The following is a 25,772-nucleotide window of genomic DNA, read 5'->3' as shown; positions in this document are numbered from 1 at the left end:
CTGCACAGACTGTCAGAAACCATCTCAGGGAAACGCATCTGCATGGTCGTTGTCCTCATTGGGATCCCGACCTGACTGCAGTTCGTCATCATAACTGACTTGCTCACATTCAATGGCGTCTGGCACTTTGGAGAGGTGTTCTCTTAAAGCGGAGTTTCGCCCCCCTTAAAAAAATTTAAAGTCAGCAGCTACAAATACTGTAGCTGCTGACTTTTAAATAGTAGAACTTACCTGTCCAGGGAGCCCGTGATGTCGGCACCTGAAGCCGATTTACGTATCGGCTCTCGGGTACCGCCGCCGCCATCCAGAGTAAGGGAACCCTGCAGTATTCAATTGAAACTCCCATTCAATATGTTTCTTGATGTGTAGCTTTAAATATTGGGCATATGGTACACTCCAAAAGGGTTGAAACTTGGAATCCCTGAGGCTTTCATTTTATACTGAGCCAGGAATTGGGAAGAATTATTATTGGGAACACAGGCAGCAGTATAGCAGCTGGCAAAGCTTTTAACCTTTCCCAATCTTTCCAAAATTAAAAAAGTTACACTTTACCCAGTTTTCAAGGGAAGAAAGTTAACTGTATCAGAAATATGAAATATCCCATTGTGAAAATGGTGTCTTTATATCAGCAAAAAAGAAATCAAGACATTGTAGCAGAAATACAATGACAAACAAGTGGTATTTAATAAGTTTGCAGCAGAGAAATTACAACACGAGTTGTAGGATGTGCTGCTGTTGGTAGAGCCTAATGTGAATGCAACACCTTTACCATTCTTCAGAATGGAAGTGCAAATAGCGTGGGTGCTCCTGGGAGGAACAGCCATTTTAAAAACAAACACAGCATTCACCAAGAAAAATAGATCAAGCACCCCACCAGTAATGTACATTAAATTGCTCATTTAATAATTTATTAAGCAAACTGGTGCTTAAGTTGAAGAAGGTACCTTAGTGAAGGTTATTTACCATTAATACTAATGCATTATTAAACCAGTAATTTAATCTATTTGCTGGCATGGCCACCTGTCTGCAGCATGTACTTTGTAATACAGCATTCCTTAAGAGCAATATGCTTGACCTGTTAGTTAACATACCATTCTCGGGATAATGCTTCATTTTGCTTTATGCAGCTATTTTAATTTAACCGCTTGAATTTCCAAGCTGTTGCCAACCAAAGGGTTAAACTTGGCGCTGCAGAGCTCAGAGCAGTTGTTGATTGCATGGGTCCTGTGCATTCCAGGGCTCAGTTTCCATGGCAGCCGACCTGCTCTGCTTGAAATAGGCAGTTCAGAGTACGGAAGGTAGGGATGGGAAAGAGTCATTAGTTTGGAAATTAGTATGCAGTGCCATCACTGCACTTCTCTATCATTCCCCATGTAAATCATGTTAATGTATTTCAACAGGTAAACATTTGACTTGTGGTTGAAACCTTAAAGGATGTTCTATGACAATTGCTTATCAATGTACCTGAATCACAAAAATGCAAACGAAAGGCAATCAAAAGTCTATGTCAATGGATATATGTGTGTGCTAACTATAGGTTTATATATATATATATATATATATACACGCACACACAGCAAAACCTTGGTATGTAAGTAACATGCTACGCGTTTTGTAAGACGAGCAACATTTTTTTTTTTAAATTGTAACTTAATGTGCGAGCGCTGTCTTGCAAAACAAGCATTAGAAGGATCAGTTTTACAGTTTTAATGTAGAAAAAAATGTACAATTACCCTCACAATGTATATCCTGCGTTAAGGAGTCTGGTGTTCATCCATATAAAGCCGCTGGTGTATACGGTACTGTATGTGGCCAGAGGTCCCGGGGCGCTGGTGGCTCCCAGGGCTTCATGGAGAACTTGGAGACACACTGAGACACTCCCAGCTGGGTGGGGCGGGCATAACACACGTTCAGAGCACCCGGAAGTGTCTGTCAACAGTTCCCAAGTGTCTCCAAGTTCTCCGGGAATCTCTGAGAGCAACCAGCCCCCCGGATCTCTGGCCACATATAGTAATGTATAGACCAGCAGATTTACTGTAATTCTGAGTGTAATTCCACTTTTTTTTTACAATAAAAATGTGATCCTTCTACTGCACATATTGCCCCCAGACGTCTGGCCATGTACTGTATACACCATACACTCTATACTGTACTGTATTTTAAAGTAAATGGTTGTAGAACGAATCATTTGAGTCTCCATTATTTCTTTTGAGGAAATTTGCTTTGATATACAAGTGCTTTGGATTGCAAGCATGTTTCTGGGACTAATAATGCTGGCAATCCAAGGTATTACTGTATACAGTAAACCCCCGCTCCATCGTGGTTCAGTTTTTGCGGTCCCGGTATATTGCGTTTTTTTTTGTAATGTTATTTTACTATATAAATCATTAAAATTGAAATATGTTTGTGTTTTCCATAGCTCTTGCTATGTCTCTCAGTATCTTTTATGTGTTTAAATGAGTTTCTTTTGTTTTAAAAGTGTGTTTAAAGACCTTAAAATGCTTTTACACGTACAGTGACAGTAAAAAAAAACATGTCTATGATGCATTTTAATAGTGTTTTTCTATTTTGCGGATTTTCACTTTTCGCGGCTGGGTTCGGAACGTAACCCCCGCAATGGAGGGGGGTTTACTGTATACTAAAATATAATTTTAATAATAAAATAAAAATATATGTACTCATTAACAATGCTTTTCAAGTATTTACTCCCCCCCCCCCCTTCCCCACCAGAATGTATTTTTTTTTTGTTTTACATTTACCTGTTTGGAGATACATTCTGCCTAGTTTTAAGATGTGCACAATTCTCTTCACCTCTTCTTTGCCACTGGGCTGTTTTCAATAAAATAGACAGCACAACTGATATGACATCAGTCCCATTTTCCTTAGCATTATGCTGTGATCCAGGGGTGACATGACGAAACATCCCTAAGGGGTGGCTCCATGACATCGTGGGCTCACAGGAAGTGGGTTAAATTAATCTGGGCATCATTCAATCAACAAGAGGACCAGCGCTGGACCACAGAGCAGTGAGTGACAATGTCAGGGAGAAAGTATTGCAAAGAAGGAGAATACGCAAGGGGTATTGCAGAGAAAGCTGCCCTTTTATTTTTGGCCAGTGCAGGGCTTTTTAAATGAAGACATTGTGTTGCCTTCCTTGTGTCCTAAGCCTAAGAACCCTTAAGAGATTGCCTTGCATTGTTTGGATGTTTTTCGGGCAATCAGGGTATAGTTGGCGGCGTCTGAGTCGTTCTGAAAATTGGATTCCCTATTTGTCCTTATGGATGGACCCCATAAGGGGATGGCTGCATCTGCTGCAACCATTTCCAGATGGATCAGGCAGACAGTGGTTCAGGCCTACTCCATTAAGGGTCAGGATCCTTCTTTTCCTATTAAGGCACAGTCTACGAGGGAGCTTAGTGCCTCTTGGGCCCTCCGTCATCAGGCGTCAGTGGCGCAGGTTTGCAAGGCGGCACACTTTCACAAAATTTGGATGTTTCACAAAAAGGTGGATGTGTTGGCATCTGCAGATCCTGCCTTTGGCCGCAAGGTTTTGAAGGCTTTGGAGAGGATTAGTCCTCTTTGAGGGTGTATATTTTTTGTCAGGTGAGCTCCAGTTGTTCCTGGTTGAGCTCCTGTTTTACCTGGTTGGCTATGTTTAGCCTTTGAGAAGTGTGTTTATTGCTGTGTTCTTCCCATCTCTCATGTTGACACTGCTTTGGGACATCCCAAGGGTCAAGAAGATATGGAGCTGTGTCCGTCAATGAACGAAAGAGAAAACTGGATTTTTGTCTTACCGTAAAATCCTTTTCTCTGATGTTCATTGACAGACACAGCACCCACCCCTCTATTGAGGTTGGGTTATATGTTCTTTTGACACTGCTTGTTACAAGACCTATAGCAGGAAGTGGGAGCATACCCCCTGGGACTGCCCTATAGGCGTAGTCAAACTTTTTCCACCTAGTGTCCTACCCCTGTAGGGGGCAGCATAAACCCAAGGGTCAAGAAGATATGGAGCTGTGTTCGTCAATGAACATCAAAGAAAAGGATTTTACAGTAAGACAAAAATCCATTTTTTTGTATTCAATATTTTTTTTTTTTACAGAAAAGTAAGAAAAAAGTTTAACATACAGAAAAATAAACAAGCACCAGTGTTCTCAATCGTACAAAACAGTGTACAATTTGTATCAGAAAAGATAACACGGAGAGTCTTATAGGGGTACCTCGCCATGACAGGCATGATCAGCGTCAATATTTTGTGCAATATCATTGTCGGACAGGTGGGTAAAGGCCCCGCCACCCGCCCCAGAGATCCCGAAAGGGTTCAAGCTGAAAAATCCATTTTTTTAAGCTCTTGGCTCTGTCCAACGATGCACAAGTCCTGTCTTGGAGTTATTAAAACTCCAAGAAAGAATGTAGCATGAAGCCCTGGGCCAAGGACCTGGGAAATGTTTATTTATTTATTTATTTTTTGTGGGGTTTTTTTTGTCTATTGTTTGTCTTCATATGGTTGTTCACTCTCCACTTATTGCAATGTTTCTTTTCAGTCATCCCGTACGCCAGGGCCATCTTTAATGCTGGGAAAAAGGTGCAGCTGTTCTGGGCCAAGTCATTGATTGTTGTGAGGCCCAAAGCAGCTGCCCCTTGAGCCCACGCTGCTGCCTGCATGATTCAGCCGGAGTTCCGCCACCTCCAGCACTGGTTACTTGCTGGTTGCTCTCTATATTTGCAAAAGACAACGCTCCTCTCCCAGCGGTCGTTCAGAACCCTCCCTGCTCTACACATCAATCTCTATGAGAGCAGAGGAGGGAGGGGGCGGGGGATCTACACAGGTGGAAGTTCCTGAAACCCTCAGCCTGCACGGACATGCTGTGAGTTGTAGCTGCTCTTCTGCATAACCACTCTGTTGTTTTCTAGGTGGTGTGAGAAGATTTGGGGCAGCAGAAAAGCTCTATACGGGGGGGGGGGGCTAAGCTCTAAATTAAAATCCAGGGGAAGGAGAGCTTTGTACTTGGGAGGGTGGGGGGGCTTAGATGTATACAGCACACCCCTTAACCCTGCATTCTGCACATAGCACACCCCACAGCTCTGCACATAGCGCACCTCTCAACCCTGCACTCTGCACATAGCGCACCCTTCAACCCTGCACTCTGCACATAGCTCACCCTTCAATCCTGCACTTGGTACGTAGCTCACCCCTCAACCCTACACTCTGTATGTAGCTCAACCCTGCACTCTGTATGCACTGCATTCCCCAATCGTACAGTCTGTATTTAGTACACCCTTCACCCCTGCACTCTGTACATAGCAATCAGTTAGCAGTAATGATGTACAGTAACCTCTAGCAACTAATCAGTGAGCGGTAATAATGTTCTGTAACTGTAACCTCTAGCAACCAATCATTGAGCGGTAATGATGTGCAGTAACCTCTAGCAACCAATCAGTGAATTATAAGGATGTGCAGTAACCTCTAGCTACTGATCAGTGAGCAGTGATTATGTACAGTAAACTCTAGCAACCAATCAGTCAGTGGTAATAATGTGCAGTAACCTCTAGCAACCAATCAGTGAGCAGTAATGATGTGCAGTAACCTCTAGCAACCAATTAGCAATCAGAAATGATGTGCTGTAACATCTAGCAACTAATCAGTGAGATAATGTAGCCTCTGGCAACCAATCGCAGCCTTATCTGCTGTAGTAAACTAATTTTGATTTTAATTGCTATTTATTGTATGTCCCAGTGCGGGGGGGGGGGGGGCAAGGAAATGTTTGCCCAGAGTCCAATCAATATCAAAGACTACCTGGCCCTTCGCTCTTTATTATTGCGCTATAGATCTAGTTTTGTTTTTGTTTTTTAAGAAAACCCTTTCCTGCCCAGTTTTATAAACTTCAACTTCATTGCAGATTTTACTTGCTTTTGGCTCTGCAGATATATTATTGCATTTGTTATTTTGAAAAGCCAATATGAAAGAAGCAACCTAAGTGTTTTAGCCAATTATTTTCTACATATTAGAGCTATGTGGTCCATGTAACCAAGGCTGTGGCAGTGACGGGTCCTTTACCGACATACTATCTTATATAAGGTGTCCCTCTTTATCATTTCAGAAATCTGGGAGTTTTTCTGTTTATTTCTATGATGAAGAAGATAGAGATACAGTATATTACTCAGCAGTGCCTGCAATGCTTACATTCAGTTTTGTAAAAGAAAAAAAATAAATCACATCTCTGTTCCACACTTTAAATATTACCTATTACATTCTACTTCTTCTATTTGTCTATATTTCACCTGTATCTCATCTGTTTTAATTTCTATCAATATTCAGTATTCCAACAAGGTCATTTGCACTGGGGACTTCCACACAGCAATTTAAAAAACTTTTTTAATATAGCCATAAGGTCTGGTCCACACCAGTGCAATGCATTTTTGAGGCGATTTAAGTTGCAATTAGGTAATGCAGTTTGTGAGCAATTTTGAAGCAATTTTACTGCTATGCAATTTTGATGCAATTTCATCCCCTAGAAGTCATGGTGCTTTGCCTAAATTGCAACTGAATTGCATGTACATTCAATTTCCATGTAATTCCCTTAAATTCTATGGGGCCACAACCATACTGGAATTGAACAAAAGTAGTACATGAACCTTTTCTAAAATATCTCCATGTTGAGTTGTATTGACATAAATGGACACCATTGAAAACAAGTTGATTTCCATTGTCATGTGATTATGTGGGATTGATTCACTAAAACTGGAGAGTGCAAAATCTGGTGCAGCTGTGCATGGTAGCCAATCAGCTTCTAACTTCAGCTTGTTCAATTAAGCATTGGCAGAAAAAAAAATAAAACCTGGAAGCTGATTGGTTTCTATGCAGAGCTGAACCAGATTTTGCACACTGCAGTTTTAACAAATTAACCCCTGTGAGACTCAAGTCGCACCAGAAATTGCACTGGTATGTATGAACCAGGCCTAAAAGGGCAGCACAGCATTTAAATTCCTCCATGTAGGAAATGGGGATGTTTCAATCCTGGAATACGTTGCATTGTTTTTTTTTTTTTTTTTTTTGTGGATTGAATAATAGTGCTTTTTTAAAACTGCTATGTATAAGTCCCCAGTGTGGATTACCTTCTTGGGATATAAAGTTTGTACGCACCACAAAATTGCCAATAAGTTGGTGATTTTTGCAACAGGCAAATGCAAGAAAGCTTTGGGTGCACTCTTTATTTTGAATTAATATTTAATAGAGATACATCTTCCACATACATTCCAACTTTCTGAAATGAGAAAGAGGGACACCTTTTAGCACACAGTATGTAGGTAAAGGACACATATCTGCCATTCCCTTATTACATGAGCCACAAAGTAATAAAATGTAGAAAATATTGGCTGAACCACACAAGTGTTTTTTTTTTTTTTTAACTCTAGTTTTCCTTTATATTGGCTGTTCAAAATAACAAATGCATATATATATTTTGTGAAAAAAAGAAAATAGTTTGGTGCAGCACAACACTTTTGTAAGTAAAATGGTACATTTTGTATAGAGATGTACACATAAGACAAAAAAGAGTGATAGCTGAGCCTGTCAGAGGAATTAAGTCTCAAAAGAGGGACAGTCCCACCAAAAGAGAGATAGCTGTGAGCTATGGCTCAATAAATTCTAAGTATTACAACTTTAATAAATTGTGTTAGCAGATAAGAATTATCACTGAGGCTGGGTTCACACTTATGCCAATTAGATGCGGATTTCTCCGCATCCAATTTGCTTGACAGGAGAGTGTGCCCGGCTCTCAATGGAGCCAGTTCCCACATCTCTGTGTGCCTCTTTGGCTCCATTTCAGGTCTGATTTCAGGCACAAATTCGGACCTGATTCATCCCTGAAATCAGTGGCGGTTTTAGGCATGGGCGAACGGGGAAGCCGTCCGAGGCGGCATTTTTTCAGGACACGTGGGGGGCGGCATGACAGTGTTCCCCAACCCCCGGGCCGCGGACCGGTACCAGTCCATGGATCAAATGGTACCGGGCCACCCGAGGAACTTTGAATAATTTCACTGTGGCAGGCTGGCAGCAATTTAATGTAGAACCGCCACTGCCTGAAATGTAGAACGGGGAGGTACCGGCCCGCTGCTGTGAGCCGCATCTGCATTAGGTGTGAACCCAGCCTTAAATTACAAACTTTCTGCATTGCTATAAGCATATATGTAAACTAAAAAAAAAATAAAAAATTCCTAGAGTTACTTTTACCTTTGTGGCCTTATGAGGGAATTATGACTTTGTAAGTCATTCTTAGTTGCCAAGCTGGCAAATACATATGCCATATGTGAGCTGTTATTATCACTAAGTCCTAAATATTTTTTCTTAAATTCACCACAATGTTAAGGCACAATTCATTACTACATCTGGTAACTTCAATAGATGCAAATGAAATCCAACCTGCATTCTAAATGCGGGCACTTACCAAGTATTAGAGGTATTAGCATGTATAGAGTGCCGAGGAGTGTGAGTAAGGATTCCCCTGCCTATTCTCCTACATGGATGGTGGAATTTACACATGTGGACTGGTTAAGAGTTTCCTGCTGCCAGACCATTAATTTCAGAAAAAACTTCTCGTAAGATTAAATGTGCATTTAGCATATTCTTTTATGCATGTTATTTAACTGTAAAAGCCTCCCCCTGTGTAGACATCCAAAAGCCCTGAGATTGCTGGGCTGGTCGCTGGGCACTACCATTTTCCATTAGATGATAGCAGGCCCTACAGACTAATGCCCCGTACACACGCGTCGATAGTTGGCCGTGAATTTTCGGCCAACGTCCAATCGGCCGATTTTCGGCTTGTTAGTATGATGCTTCCGACAACCGACTTCGACTTTTCGGCCGAAAAAAATCTGGTGTGCAGGCTATAAAACTTTTGATTTTCTGTCAGTCAGTACAGATTTCGGCAGACAAAAATCTGATGAGCAAGACTGGGCATGTTAAGAGATGAAAAAACACACAGAAAGTAAACCATCACATGACATCACTTCTGAAGTAGATTTTTGTTGGCCGAGAAAATTTGTGTGCAGTCTAGAGCACATTTCAACCAACACAACAACACTGGACAAAAGTCGGCCGATCGGTCGGCCGATAATCGTTGCGTGTGTACGAGGCATGAGAGATATAATTTAATTTCACTTTATAGTATCCCAATTCACTACTCCCTCCATCAGCAACATTAAGGGGACAAGTTATCAAAACTGAAGCAGACAGAATCTGGAGCAGCTGTGCACAGCAAAAATTAGCTTCTATCTTCAGCTTGTTCAGTTAAGCTTTGAAAATAAAAGATAAAAGCTGATTGGTTGTCATGCACAGCTGCTTCAAATTCTGGCTGCTCCAGTTTTTGATGAATTCCCCTCAGAAGGTCATGTAGGGAGGTAAGGAAAGGGGCAGAGGAGTTGGGCCAGCACAGACAGTAATTAGACATTCCCAAAGAGGAAAGAACTATGACATGGAAGGAGGAAAGAGGTTGTGCTATGGAACTGCCTAACCAATTTTTTTAGAAAGTTCAAAGATACACTGTAATTGAGCAAACATCATTTATGGAAAAGAAAAACACTGCAAGTAGGCAGTTATAATATTTGATTACAATATTTTTACCTGATGAAACTTAATCTTGTGTCCACTCCAGTACAGTACAGTAGCTTTGCCGAGATTCACTATTAAAGGTCTATTAAACCTGCTTTTGTATAAACCTTAAAATGTGAGTGATGAATCTAAGTGAACAAGTACACTGAGCCTAAAAAGCACCAGAGGCAATGTAATTGCTATTTATGGCATTTTATTGAACCGGCATTTCAGATGCTGTTGCAGCTATTGCACTAAGAAGGCTCAGTGACTTCTTGTGAGTCCCGTCGAGATTTGCAGCCAACAACAGATTTCACTTCTGACGGAAACATGTACACAGGTGTGGGTAAAAGCAAATGTCTGCCTATGTTGAAGGATAATCATGATGTATATAAATCAAATGAAATAAAATATTAATCACACAGCAGTATGTTGGCTCTTGTCGATAAAAGTAAAGGAAAGGAAGTTGTATGTGCTATATGAAGGAGCTATTCAGTTAATGGCTCTCATTCATCCAGTGCTAGTAAGAAGATGGGAAGGGATTTCATTTCTTGTTACTTCAGATTTGTATAATATATCAAGTTCTCTTCTATCGAATCCTTAGGTTTCTTCTGTAGGCTGTACAGGATTTGTCATGGGCTTTTCTATGCAAAGCTTAGGCAGTTGTTCAATTGTAGTCATCCAATGCAATATAGTGCACCTTTAGGATACTAAGGTAGTGTTCTGACCAACACTTTGGAAGCAATACCAAGTAAGCCACAGTACAAGTATCACATCAAAAAATCTTGTTGGCACCAAAGTACAAGTCCCTGTCCTGCTCCTGCCCTTTCTAAAACACTAACCCTCCTGCTGAAGCTATCCCCTCTGCAATATTTTACCCTGCTCCTAGCCAAAGGCCTCCGCATGAAATTCTGTTGACCTTTTTATCCCAAAAGGAAGGAAGTTCCACACATAAATAAGGTTGCAGCACTTTATGGTGATACTTGGAAAATGGCATAAAGAGTCACATCACATCCACATATGTTCTAGGGTCACTTAACAATATATATTGCTATTAACATTTGGTGTACGGTCCACAGTAGTCATTTGTGAAAGCATATTCAGAACTTTAAGCAGCCAACTTTCCTCGGACAGTCTTTGTCTCTCCTTGGGAGCACCGCAGTGCCTGGGACCCATCCCCCTATATACTACATCTGAAGCATTTTGCTCTATTAAAACTGAGATTCACCAGGTTAAGCATTCTGCTTTGTCAGCCGAGATTAATAAGGCTCCTCCTATAGTATACCAGAGTCTCCTTTCAAGTTCCACTCCAAAGCTCTACCCAGCCAGGTAGGCTCACTGAAGTTACTCTCCTGATCCCAGAGTTATTAGTACTCATTCAGAGGGCTCTGGCTTGCCCATTAGCCTTTAGGCATCCAGCTCACTACTCTCCATTAGGCGTTCCAGAGACAGGATTGCTATACCCCTTTACAACTTTTGGCGGCACAGTGGTAGAGGATTCGCTGGTTCGAACCACAACCACAACACTACCCGACTGGAATTTGAATGTCCTCCCTGTGCCTGCGTGGGTTTCCTCCGGGTACTCTGGTTTTCTCTCACACTCCAAAGACATGCTGGTAGGTTAATTGGATCCTGTATAAAAAAAAATTGGCCCTACTGTGTATGTATGTGAGTTAGGGACCTTAGATTGTAAGCTTCTTGAGGGCAGGGACTGATGTAAATGTGCAATGCATATGTAAAGTGCTGCGTAAATTGACAGCACTATATAAGTACCTGAAATAAATAAATAAATAAATAAATAAATAAACTCTCCTGGTACTTCTGTCTTGAGCAGGGCCTTAGCTGTACTGACTTATGTATAGGTGTGGGGTACTTGGCCCTCATGCCCCATCTGCACTGCAAGTGTCCTCCCTACCGGGCTTATATAATGGCCCTGACTTACCCATGACATCACTAGAGAAGCAGGCCTTCTCTAAAAGGTGAGTTATCACTTGCTTGTAACTTTTCCCTTTTCCGTACTATTTTATAACAGAGCCACCTAGTAGCTGACCAACTAGATGTACAGAGGTAAGACATTACTCAGAGTGAGGCATGTCTGTGCTGGGATGCTGGGAACCTTCCTGCACAGGGCTCTATCTCTGGCCACATTCAACTGTGGGCCTAGAGATTCTCGTCCCAAAACGGAATGTAAACTAGGGTGTTGGGGATGCTAGTAATGTCATTACCCAGATATGGATGTGCCCTTATTGTGGAAATGACTTGTCACTGGGTGGGCAAAGCCTGATGGGAAACTGACAGTGCAAGGCAGTGGGTGGATTTAAAAGCTGACTGACATTCACTGCTGTGTGCTGTCAATCAAACAAAGGTGGACTTGATGGGGAACTAGTCTCTCAGTTTTCCATCAGGCTCCACCCACCCCTAGTAGAAAACTCTGACCTCAGTATGAGCACTGACAGATTCATGTACCTGTCTTTGTACCTGTTTTTTCAACACTTAAAAGGTTTTAGCTGGAGTTCAGCTTCAATTTGTTAGTCAAATCCATCTAAATCTGCTAGAACATCTAATACTACCCTGTCCCCTGATTGACAATGTTGCTATCCAATGAAGTCTCCTTTCCTTATCCATCCGGAGTGGAGACACCTTAAGACAAAAAAGTATGTTTGTGGCCTGATTACCAGGTGAAAACAGGGGGGGGGGGGAGAAAAAAAAAAAAAAGCAGCCATCAAATTTAAGGATTGGTTAGCTACAAATAATGTAATTTTTGTTTAATACCACTTTAAGCTGCTATACTTTAAAAATTGATAACAATGGTAAAAAAAAAAAAAAAAAATCATAATTTTCTGTTAGATATGAGCTAACCATCCTTTCACATTTAAAATCTGTGCATGTTCTAAGGCTTGATATGAACGCTATCTCATAGAATAATTTAACTATTGGAGAAAAAATTAACTATGGCTCCACCATGTGGACATATCAGAGTACTTGATCACAATGAAAAAAAATAAGACCTAAAGGAGCACAGTTTTGTTACACAAATATGTATTACAAAAATGAATCACCACCATTTATGACAGAATGATTTGTCATTGTCTTCTGCCTATATATATAACTTAGATATAACTTAGATATATATATATATATATATATATATATATATATATATATATATATATATGTTACAGGGCTAGGTTATTATTAGTAGTTTCTTTCAGGTATAAGTCTAAACATGAATTATGATTTGATGAATAACTAGTCCCTGCGGATCAAGGCCATATCCAGATCTCTCTCTGATCATTTATTTTACTAGGTATAATCTAATGAATATGAGCAAAATATTTAAATCTTATCCTTTTGCAATTTAAAAAAACATACATTTAGGTAGGCTGAAAGTAATAAGGTATTCTTCTCTAAATATAACCTTTTCCTAAAAAAGAACTGCTTCAGATACAGGGCCAAGTATAGTCAGATCAGCATGCAGATTACTCTCTTGGAAATCAGATTTTCCAGTGCTCAGTTTGAACTTGGGATGAATGACCAGTGTATAGGTTGTTCATCCTATAAGTTGTTATATAAACTCAATTTGATTGCATCCTACCTTTTTTGGATGGGTGAAGGGTCAGTATATAATGTCACGTCAGCTTTATCATATTTTATGTACATGTTTGCAGTGTCTGAAGTGTTATTATTGCTAAAGAAAGTGTCAGTGAGTATTCTAACCCAGGCTTACTGAGCTTATCTGAGCCAACAGGGGAGATAGTGCCTTGCACATACCCAGCCCTTGGGTAAAGGATGGTACAACCTCCTACACAGGGCTGGCTCAAGACATTGTGCTGCCTGGGTCCGAGAATGAAATGCTTCCACACCCAAACTCAACCCCCCCCCCCCCAAAAAAAAAAAAACAAAATCATGCCCACCAAAAGGCCCCTACATCCATTATTTTATATCATGATAATTAAACTAAAATTCAGTTCATCAGGAAGTCATATTTACATGCAACAGCGCCTTGTCTATATGCAGAATTATATGACATATCACCATGTTACCGCTCCCCCATCTTGCTGCCCTAGGGCATCCATGGGTGCAGTTTGTGTAAACACAGTGGACCCCCCCACCCCTGAAGGTCCGTGTGCAGTGAATATTATATGCCACTTTGAAAGGGCTGTATAGGGGCAAGCTAGGGCAGTATAGGGGCAGTATAGGGGCAGGCTAGGGGAGTATAGTAGTAGGCTTGGGTAGTATAGGGGCAGGCTAGGGCAGTATAGGAGCAGGCTAGAGTAGTATATAGACAGGCTAGGGTAGTATATTGACATGCTAGGGTAGTATAGGGGCAGGCTAGGGTAGGATATGGACAGGCTAGGGTAGTAAATGGACAGGTTAGGACAGTAGAGGGGCAGGCTAGTGTAGTATATAGAAAAGGCTAGGGTAGTAAATGGACAAGCTAGGGCAGTATAGGGGCAGGCTAAGGTAGTATATAAAATAAAGATTGCACCCACACAGGGTGGTACCGTGGGTGCAAAGGTAGATGGTAATAAGTGCCACATCTTATTGAACAGACTATATAGGTACAAGAGAAACATGGACTTTTCAGGCACAAATATATAAAATCCAAAAGGTTTATTCAGAACAAATCAAATTACACATCATTTATAAAACCATACAAAATAAAACTGGTGTAACTGAGTAGCTGAATAAACCAAAAGCTAACACTAACTGGGGTCAGCTGGTACCCAGGACCCGATAGTGTTAGCCAATACAGTTGGGATTGGTCAAAATCAATAATGGAGGCTTGTTATGTTTCGTGATATTTCGCTTCTTCAGGAGCTCATTTAATATTCTAGATGGATAAAGAGAACAACAATAAGTACATTTCATAAACATGTTTATTAGTGTCTACTAATAAAAAGGCAAAAAGTAGAAAATACTGTGCTTGAGGTCCAAAGGTGTAATACGGAATGCAAAGAGACCAAGGGCACATGTGGGGGCGCACACGGTACCAGCACCATAGTATAGTAAAGTGTTCCTTCTAAAAGGAGATAGAACTGTAGACAAAAGATAGGGAAACGAGACAAACCACCTTCAAAAGCAGAGAGGGGTAGGTTATATATAAAAACACATACCCCACACATCTCCACTAGTAAGACATACAGGGGAGCATAGGTAGCTCTTCCTCAAAGTGACGCCAATGTGAGTGGAATGGCTCAATCAAATCAGCTTGCATGACAATAATATTATACCATCTACAGAAAAAAAAAAAAAAAATATATATATATATATATATATATATACATTGTGTAAAACATATAATGCATCCTAAAGGACAGGGGGCATATAGCACCCTGTTAAGGCCTCTCTGCATGCCGTTTTATACCTTCAGACCTCAAGCACAGTATTTTCTACTTTTGGCTTATTTATTAGTAAAAACTGTTTAAACATGTTATGAAATGTACTTATTGTTGTTCTCTTTATCCATCTAGAATATTAAATGAGCTCCAGAAGAAGCAAAATATGATGAAAAACATATTGAGCCTCCATTATTGATTCTGACCAATTAGCTTACACTATTGGGCCCTGGGTTACCAGTTGACTGCAGTTAGTGTTAGCTTTTGGTTTGGTCAGCTACTCAATTACACCAGTTTGATTTTATATGGTTTTATATATGATGTGTATTTTGCTTTGTTCTGAATAAACGTTTTAGATTTTTTATAGATGTACCTAAAAAGTCCATGTTTCTTTTGTACCTATATAGGGTAGTATATAGACGGGCTAGCGTAGTATATGGACAGGCTAGAGTAGAATATGGACAGGCTAGGGTAGTATATAAACAGGCTAGGGTAGTATATAGACAGGCTAGGGCAGTATAGGGGCGGACTAGAATAGTATATGGACAGGCTAGGGTAGTAAATGGACAGGCTAGGGCAGTATAGGGGCAGGCTAGGGTAGTATATAAAATAAAAAATCTTTCATTGCTCTCTATCCCCTGTGGGTACCCTGGCCCCGGAGCTCTTGGAGCCCTGGAGCCCTGGAGCTCTTCATGTGTGCTTGGGTGTTTAACAGTTGGTTTTAGACTGTGAGCGTGTTGAGGGCAGCAGGGTGGTCTTTTTACAGGGCAGCAGAGCAGCCGCCCCTGGATGACACACAAAACTGCTGGAAAAAAAATCTTGGGTGTCAATTTGCCACCCCGCCCAAAGTGCTGCCTTACACCATGGACCCAGCAGGACCCATGGTAGGGGCAGCCCTGCTCCTACAGTGCTAGAGGGTGCTTGTCCTAACGGCTGCTCCATCATAATAGTAAGACTGAAAGAGCAATACAAAGCAGTGGCGTTTTTTTGGCACAAATCACAAATGTGGTCTACAGGTATGTTACCAGATGACAGCCATGACTTTAAGATCCAATCTGCTTAGGTGGTGTGACTGCATATGATGTAATGTGGCTACATAGAGTTTTTTTTTTGGGGGGGGGGGGTAATATAAAAGTGAACCTACTCTTTAAGTCTGTAAATTTGCAGGTCACTGGTCCCAAACAACATCCTCTCTAGCTCCCAGCAGGGAAGTGACACAGCAAAGAATCAAGGATGCCTTTTCTACCTTTTCTAAGCACTGTGGAAGGCATGCTGAATCTCTGATTGATTTTTTTAAGCCTCACAGCACAGTTAAACTGTTAAACTGAGATCTGGCTTGGGCAAAATGATAATATTTCTTAGATAACTATTATCAATGCTCCCTTTTTTTTATTTGAAGTGCAACAATACATTTACATTGAGCATTCACACATCTGATAACTCTACCACGTTACGTTTAACAAATATGTATGTCTAAGGTGCAGAGGGCAGACATACAAAAGCCACAACAGGTGAGTATGTGCACATTGAAGTTATTTAGATATGATAACCTCATGCTATGATGTCATCAACTCACATTTGCTATTGCTTCAATCCAGTAGTGAACTAATATGTATTCATTCTCCTGTGGGATGCCTGCCTCACCCTGATCCTCATAATAACACATTATTTCATTAGAGGTGAAATACTGTAGACATTAACTGTCCCATGCTCTTAATAAGTTACATTATTTCCAGATAACTTGATACCGCGTTTTGATAAGCAGTCTGTACACTATAACATAAGGAAGCTATTGAGGCTAATATGATTGCCATGCAGACTACAATAATGGGATAAAAATATAGCAATTCCAATACACATTTCTTGTTATTTATTCATTACTTTTGTGGTTAGGCAATTGCCCCTGTGTTGATCTGAGCTGTTTGGTTGGTTTTAGAAGCTCTTAAGAGAATACTTTATGGTTCCTAAAGCCACAAAATCCAGCTCATAATGAAAATGTTATTGTCAAGGTGGTGGCTATTCTTTAAAAGGACCCTTCATTCATATCTAGCCGTTTAATGATGTGGTTTTATCTCCAACACAAGATCACAATGTGGTTTTTTTTTTTGTAAGCTTGCTTGTCACCGTAATGTATTAAAGTGAGTTAAACTTTATTGAACTGATCATGTAGACATAACAGGAAATAGTATCAATAAATAAAGCTGTGATGGATAGTCAAGGTTATGTATATTGAGTGCGTTAGGCTTTTAGGCACATTATCTGACTGTTAATGTCTTCTTACATGTCATCGTTAAAAAAGGGTTTGAGATAAGTTACAGTAATGATGTATACATTTTTAAATGAAAGTGCTGAGCAACTATAAATACAATTATTTAAAGAGGACCTGTAGACCTTTTGATATTTATTTTATGTGTATATATATATATATGAAAAAGTTTGCAAAATGTAAAAAACAAAAAAATGTTAATATTTTAAACATTATGTTAATTATCTATATATATATATATATATATACATAAGGGTATTTACCCCCTTTTTTTTGTAAAGCTGTACGCAAACTTTTCACTCTATATAAATCCCATACAATAATAACTTATACAATCCAGATTGGGTTTCTACTGATGTTCTTATCTCACTTTTAGGTCCCCTTTACACCTGTGCGGTTTATTGTGGTGTGTCAACGTATAGTATTTCATGCATTAACACATCACAGCCCATTTATTTTGAATGGACTGCCAAATCACCACAACATACTGCCGATCATCTTCTACAGTGTCTCATCCTGAAGATTTTACAAGACTATACTGTGCTGTATCGATAAGAGGATCAACAGGAAGCATAGCTTGTGCAGTGAACATATATGCCTGCCCCATAAGCATACGTTATTTTTAAATCATTTATAAAAAGGAAGCCAATTAAAGAAGTTTATTACAATTTACATTTAGCAAATGTTTATTTACATGCATATCTAAAAAACATCAAAAAAGGATATAGGCCATCTTTAATCTCTCTTGCAAATACCTAACACTATCAAAATCACTCTCGGGTGGAGTAACTTTGAATGACCCTTTAATAATTTTAACCACTTTACCACCGGAGGATTTTGCTGTCTTACGTCCAGGCCACTTTTTGCGATTCGGCGCTGTGCGACTTTAACTGACAATTGCGCGGTCGTGCGATGCCATACCCAAACGAAATTTATGTCCTTTTTTTCCCACAAACAGAGCTTTCTTTTGGTGGTATTTGATCACCTGTGCAATTTTTACTTTTTGTGCTATAAACAAAAAAAGAGCGTTTATTTTGAAAAAATAACAATATTTTTAACATTTTTTTATATGAAATTCCCCCCCCCAAAAAAATGTAAAAATCAAAAATTTTTTACATTTTTGGCCAATTTGTTTTCTGCTACCTATGTTTGGTAAAAAAAATCACAATAAGCGTATTTTGATTTGTTTGCGCAAAAGTTATTGCGTTTACTATTGAAGGGAAATATTTCTGTCATTTTTGGTGTTTTTTTTTTAACGCGTAATGGCGGCGATCTGCGGGTTTTTTTGTGGGACTGCGACATTGTGGCGGACAGATCGGACTCTTGACTGACATTTTTGACACTTTTGGGGGTACCAGTGACATTACTGCAGTAATCAGTGCTATATATATGCACTGTTGCTGTAAAAATGACACTGCCAGGGAAGGGGTTAATTTTATTGGAGAGGGAGGGGTTAATGTATGCCTGGTGCTTACTAACGTGTGGGGGGGAGGTGACTGAGTGAGTCAGGGACAGATCGGATGTTCAGCTATGCTGAACCATGCTATCTGTCCCTGCCTGTCACTTAGGAGATCCGCCCGCTCTGTTTACACAAGTGGGCGGATCTCCAAACTAGATTCCCCGACGATCGGGGAAGAGCAGCAGCGATCGCCGCCGCTCCTCCCCTGGCCCGACTCCCGCTGTGACTGAACACAGCGGGAGCGAGCCTCCGGCAGCGCGTGCGTGCTGCCCACGAGGGGCGGAGTCCAGCGACGTAGGTCTACGTCGCTGGACGATAACGAGCCACATTGCTGCTGTAGCAGCAATGTGAGCGGAGTTAAAGTGGTTAAATACTACTTTTCCTGTTTACTACTACATACTCTGAAACTAAAATAAAATTCTGGTTAATATTGGAATTGTCTTTTTACAGAAATGTTAAAAAATAAAGCACTTTTTTAGTATAGATATACAATTAAGTGTATTAAAAAAAAAAAAAAAAGTTATACATCAGATGAACTATTGTTGCCAAAAGTTATTTAACCTCATCTATCAGTGGTTAAGTCAGTGGTTAAGACATTACAGACAAATTCTGCTTTTAGTGGGACCTGTCTGCAGACAACTCTGTAGTTAAACAATACAGTGATTGGACAGTTAGGAAACAGTGGGATACTGATATGATCGTCATTCTGCTCTTTACTCTAGAAAGTTCTAGATGAACAGCACTGTGCAATGTAGTCTAGTCTGATTTACTTAATGTGCTATCAATCTGGATCAGTGAATTAAATAGTGTCTTTTTTTTATATCTGCCTGTAGTTTCGTTTTAATAGTGGCAGAGGAAAATGAAGGTAATAAATGTTGGTGAAGGACCCTCATATGTAGAGGATTAACTTGTCTAAAAAGTCTTCTACGGTAGACAGCTGTGGCCTCAAGTTAAGAAAATAAACAAAATCACGTTTACATGAGCAAGCTATAATGTAGCAGAGCCAATAGTACATGAATTTAACATTTTATACAGAATACGTTAGTCTCTGGAATAGTCATAAATAACAAGAGTATCAGATGAAATGTCTGTTTGGTTTCTCCTAGAACTCCTATTATTCTGTAACATCGAAGTCATTTAGAAAAAGTCAGGCATTCAGCTAATGCATCTTATATGATGCTTGTCCTAGGCCTATAAATGTGTGGATTTTCAAAACAATTAAGGCGCATTAACAGTTTTCCCTTTCTTTTAAATAAGATAGACAGGTTTCTATCAAATACTCAAATAAATCAAGAACTGTAAAAGAAGAACCTCAATCTTAACAAATCTGATCTAATTTACTTTTTGGACCTCTAAGATCCTATTCACACTGGTGTGCCATTCTGAATGGCAACTAAACACTTCTTGCCAATGAATATGTGTTGCAGTCCACCCCAATGTATGGTAGTCAACAACAGGAGTGCCACACCAGAATAAAAGGTTCAAAAATGTTTTTTATTATTACCCTAAGGCCTGATTTCAAACCCTGTTATTGGGGTAAATATGTTTTAACTCCAACATGCTGTTGTGTTGCTTCTGTTGTTCCTCCCGTTCCAATCTGAAGTGACCTTGGAAGTCCTTTTGTATGTAAGAGCCAACAGCCCAATGTCAAAACTTTACACACCATTGACTCCACACCACTGTGTTCGAAGTAAAGTCGTACTGGGAATCTAGCTCCACCTATGTATCTATCCAAGTATATTTATTAGGCATAGTGACATCAAAGTAAAGGATTGGAATTAATTTACTAAAACCATAGAGAATATTCCCTTTTTTTTTAATATGGGGAAGCTGTAAATGGTCGAGTCATGTGTGGGACAAATACAAACACAGGCTTTTTCCTTGTGATTGCAATGACTTTACCTTATTCACATGAACATTTTACTCTTCTCTACCACTTGAACCCCACAGTGTTTGCCCTTTGTTTAAAGAAAGCCAACAGCTCTAAACTCTCTGTGGAGTAGGGCCCAGTATATGGAAGGATAAGATCTCGGGGCTCAAGATTACTTCTCATGTAAAAAGATTTTGGATTCTTTTGTTTGCTGAAATCCATTTAAAGTGCTTTGTTTACATAGGTTTGTGTGTAAGATGATGTCCAAGTATTATGTCTGTTTGGTTTTATTATAATAGTTTTGTTGTTCTATACTACATAAATTACCCTATAGTAATAGATCACCTCTTTTTTTTAGGTTGGAGGACACACTATGCTGCCTATTCGTTGGATGCCTCCTGAGAGTATCATGTATAGGAAATTCACAACAGAAAGTGATGTCTGGAGTCTAGGAGTGGTACTATGGGAAATTTTCACCTATGGAAAACAACCATGGTACCAGTTATCCAATAATGAGGTTTGTGTTTCTGTATATTACTTGTATCTGTACGTTTTCTCTAGAAGGAAAGTAGAATAACCAATGCATAAAGAAGACAACTAGTATAATAAATAACATATTTCCAAAGCATACTTTTGCTCTATTTTGAATTTTTAAAGCTGGCCACACACACAATTTAATGACATTTAAAGGGTAACTCCATTTTCGCTGGGAAAAAAAAATAGCGAATAAAGAAAAATAATATAGTGTATACAATTGCAACACAAGTCGTATTGTAATTGAATGTTATTAAAAATGACCTTTCATTTTCAATCTGCAGCTGTTGTCATTTTCTGAAAATGCAATGCAATATGGCAACCTGGAGGTATTTTGAACACAGAATGTGTACAGAACACCCCCCAGAAACATAATTTCCTGCTTGTGTGATTGGCTCACTGATTTTCCCAGAGGTCTGTCTAAGACACAAGTCAGATTTTTGGCATCCCCTGCAACAAAATGGTCATACTCCCAATAGGAACACGTCTAATAGGATGCAGGCCCAGCAGCCTTCCTCATTAGTGCCCTGCAGCTGCTGCAGCTGACTGATAATTATGAAACCACTCTCATTAGACTCACTTTCCCATATGGACACAGAGAAACGCAAAGGGATTTCTTCAGAATAGCAAAAGGTAGGAATCTGCAACAAAGTTTGTTAAAATCCTTGCAATGTACATAGATCACCCAGAGGGGAATGCTTTTTTCTCAACAAAAGTGGATTTACTCTTTAATGTCCTCACATTATAGGAATAACTGCATGTGAAAGAGTGCTATTAATATATATTTTCTCGTTTGTACAATTTTTGGAGTGATCTGCTGTAGATTCCTATTATCTTACTCTTTGAATAGTATCAGATGCACTTTGGATTATGCCTAATTTAAAAATACTAGTAGCTTTTTATCCATTTCATAAAGATGAAATTTTAATCTGCTTCTTTGTTGCAGGTGATTGAGTGCATAACACAAGGTAGAGTCTTGCAGCGACCTCGCACTTGTCCGAAGGAAGTCTATGACCTTATGTTGGGATGCTGGCAGAGGGAGCCTCACATGAGGCTGAATATCAAAGAAATCCATAGCCTACTTCAGAACTTGTCCAAGGCATCCCCTGTATACCTTGACATTCTTGGCTAGACATTCCAGGTGTCACCTGTATGGGCTTGATGAATGAATGTGGTGAACGGCCGCTGAACTCCGTGAAATGTGTTATAACCTCTGACAGTATTATTAACAAAGATGCTGAGAAGCTATCAAAGGGCAAGCAACACAAACTTCTCCATCTGTACAATACACAGTATTGATATTTGCCATTAATAAGTTGTATCTTTTTATTCTGAGCCTAAATCTTCTTTTACTCTTACTCCTCAGTCTATGTTTGGTTGTGTCTCACGGTTCCTCTTTCTACATGCTTATGCCTTTATGTAACTCAGCATACATAGACAAAGGCCTTAAAACCTTATCTGTTAATCAGCTGGCACGCATGTCTGTCCACCACATCTAACAATGCCTTCTTGTATTCCTGCCTTTGATGTGGATGAAAAAAGGGAAAAAAATATTGTATGACACGGACATGACGACTTCTTCTGTACATACGTATAGACTTTATATTGACTGTCGCTCACTTCTACGTTTTTGGCTATGTGCACTACCAAGAAACTTTTTGGACATCATAAGTATGTGATTGCTGTATTAAGGAGACGTGACAATGGAGTCAAGTTTAACCATCTACCTAAAGCAATTTGAGGAAACACAATCAATGCATATAAGAAGAGAATAAATCAACCATGCTCTCTATGTGGCTAGTCTTCTATCACCATATTGGCCATTTAAAAAAAAAAAGCAAAACATTTGTTTCCTGTTTGTAATAACCTGCCATAGTTGTAATCATCTTCTTTCTTAGTGCAGTAAAACAGTATTAAAAGAGATACTACTTATTTTCAGAGACCGAGATCATCACAATGTGATGGTAAATGTATCTGACAGTGTGCTCAACAGACAATCTCTCATTCACTGGTTTACTATGCCCCTATTTGCAGGCAATACCTGCAAAGAGTGCATGTGATTATTGCAGCCTGTGATATCCAACATGCTTGGGTTGTTTTCTGATTGGAGACTGGCTAAGGCGTATTAAAAAGGGATAGCCTTGTGCAAGGCAGTCTATTACTTGTCCTCTGTTCTGGTAACAGAGTCAGTAGGCAATGGCACAACCAAAAGATGTCTTGAGTGCACATTCATTGGTTGGTTGGCTACATTCAGCTTTTTTTATTTATTTTTATTTTTTTTTATTTTCAATCCGTGGGCTCAGGATTGAAGTTTATATTTCTCTATATTAGATTGTAAAAAGAGGAAAAACATTACACAACTGTTTCAGCTTTTCTAAAGATAGTTGTGATGTTCTACTCAGAGGCAGCGCATGTTTATCTATGTTACCGGCATGATGTGTCCAACTATTGAAAGATGTTCCCAGATATACAGGCAAGAGAAAAGCCTGTAGTATCACAGTTACATATGCCAAAGTATAGAGAACGATTGTTCCGGTGAGGCCCTGTTTTAGCTTTCATGCAGTCCTCTCTAGAGGGGTCAGTTATTGAAGAATGTAGTTGCACAGTAATGAAAACTACCATTTGTACAGGTTCTTGTAAATAAATACTGTATGTTGACAAAACTGGTAACTGTAAAATATATTTCAGATTAAAAAAAATGATATGAGTATTAGCCTCAATACCTGAGGCATTAGCAAAAGAACTTATTCTCAGTTCAAGGTCTGCTAATGATTCTGACACTCACGGGGTTAAAACACATGAAAAAAGTGAAATAATAATACACGTTCAAATGTGATTGTGCTGTTGCTTCAGAGCATTGTTAAAGGTTTTTCAAAACTTTATTTACTATGTATAATTTTTCACTCCCCGGTTCGGAGTTAAAAATAAAAAGAGGGAAAGCTATGTAAAAATTTGCTTAGCTAGCAAGATGGACGCCAGGTTCAGTTGAAGCTCACAGCTTGTGAAGTGAGAGGAAACTGTGGGAGCATCTGTCAATGTTTTATATTTTCTAGCACCTGCCTATAAAAATAGTTCTGCTGCAATAGTTCACTTTTCCTCAATACTTTCATAGACTGAGATATACAAGATGCACACACTGGCGTTACATGATGCAAGCACTGGCATCATAAAAATAAACCTCTGACTATCAGGGCTAAACTTCACTTGCCTTGAACTGATGCTGCTGTTGTTCCTTGTCCTTCAGAATAATGGGGCTTATTTAATAACATGGCGGACTAAACAGTCTTCTTAAACTACTGTCAGTACACTATTATTCTATTCTATATTGTAAAGAACAAATATATGCTGTAACTCATGGCAGCCAATCAGGTATTAGCATTAGTGGTGATGTATAAGAAGACTAATAAAAGCGGGTATCTGATTGTCTGCTGTGGCTGTGCTATTACAATAGTATATTGAATAAGTAGGAGCAATTTGTTAGGTTTTCATAAGCTGAGGGATGTATAAGTAATGAAACTGTGATTATATTGTTGTCCTACGTGTTATCATTGCTTCAGAGTGCACCTTGGGCTTAAACATTCTATGAGCCATCTGTAAAAATGAGATGAAGAAGGAATGTGGTATTAATCGAGTATTAATGATACAAAACACATTTTTACATATTGATCAGTCACTGAGTTACAAAATATTATTCTGAATGTAGTTCGGTACCACTTAATAGTGAATACTATGAATGCTTTTTGATACATATATTCTTGCTGTACTAAGATAACACATGGAAGCAAGAGAAGATGTCAGTCTTGGTGAGTTTCTTAGTCCTTTTTCACCATTATGTTGGTTTTTAAAATGGATCCATACAGCTCCTTTAAGAGTTTATGAGTCTCATTAAATAGAGCATACTCAGTTCTGATCTATGTAATGTCGCAAAATATGAATAGAGTTAAACTGAAGTGGCTTTATTGCTTTACCTTTACAGGTGGTTTATTTATGGGAAATGATGTTTCATCTAACAGTTTAATAAATGTTCAAGCAAGCTGGAGGCATAAGAAAGTTTAGCATCGTTGTAGTTAAAAATTGTATAGATAACACCTGTTGACCTTAACTTTCATTTGAACTTGAGAGTGGATGTAAATTATCAACCAACTGCAAGCTCTGTGGTCTGCATACCATGTATACATACACAAGACTGAATACCATCCATGACTGAATACTATGGGGTGAATTTACTAAAAACGGAGAGGGCAAAATCTGCTGCAGCTCTGCATAGAAACCAATCAGTTTTTTTGTCAAAGCTTGAATGAACAAGCTGAAGTTAGAAGCTGATTGGCTACCATGCACAGCTGCACCAGATTTTGCACTCTCCAGTTTTAGTAAATCAACCCTCTGTGTACTTACAGACTACGTGAACATATGAGTATAATAATATAGTAGAGGCCAATGCTGTTTTTTTTTTTTTTTTTTTTTTAAAGTGCATCCTCACCCTGCTACATTACTCAATCAAATCTGTGACCTGGAAAACATATGTAGGTTGAGAGTGTTGATTAACTGGATGTAGGGAAGTAACACCCTAGCTTGTAAAGCAAGGATAATGATGACAGCCATTGCAAACCTAAAATAAAGTTTACAAGTGGCAGTTCCTATGTATCTTGAAATATCCCCTTTAGTTATCATTATTTGTGTTAATTATTAAAGCAGATCTCTAAGCAGATAGTTAA

General features: G+C 39.3%; 1 protein-coding gene across 3 annotated transcripts in view; it reads left to right on the top strand.

Moving 5' to 3' along the window:
* Positions 1 to 25,286, top strand: part of NTRK2 (neurotrophic receptor tyrosine kinase 2) — a 305,915-nt gene extending 280,629 nt beyond the window's left edge. For 2 of the 3 annotated variants that reach the window (XM_082261135.1, XM_082261134.1), the window contains exons 17-18: positions 20,882 to 21,040; positions 22,004 to 25,285. In XM_082261135.1, coding sequence (XP_082117261.1) covers positions 20,882 to 21,040; positions 22,004 to 22,189 — 345 coding nt within the window. In that variant the 3' untranslated portion in view covers positions 22,190 to 25,285. Of the gene's footprint in view, positions 1 to 20,881; positions 21,041 to 22,003 lie in introns of all 3 variants that reach the window. The other variant, XM_082261136.1, reaches the window with a different exon arrangement.
* Positions 25,287 to 25,772: the final 486 nt, after the last annotated feature.

The sequence above is a fragment of the Pelophylax lessonae genome (assembly GCF_965119305.1).
Source record: "Pelophylax lessonae genome assembly, chromosome: 1".
Lineage (NCBI taxonomy): Eukaryota > Metazoa > Chordata > Amphibia > Anura > Ranidae > Pelophylax > Pelophylax lessonae.
This window is presented reverse-complemented; position numbering and strand designations above follow the sequence as displayed.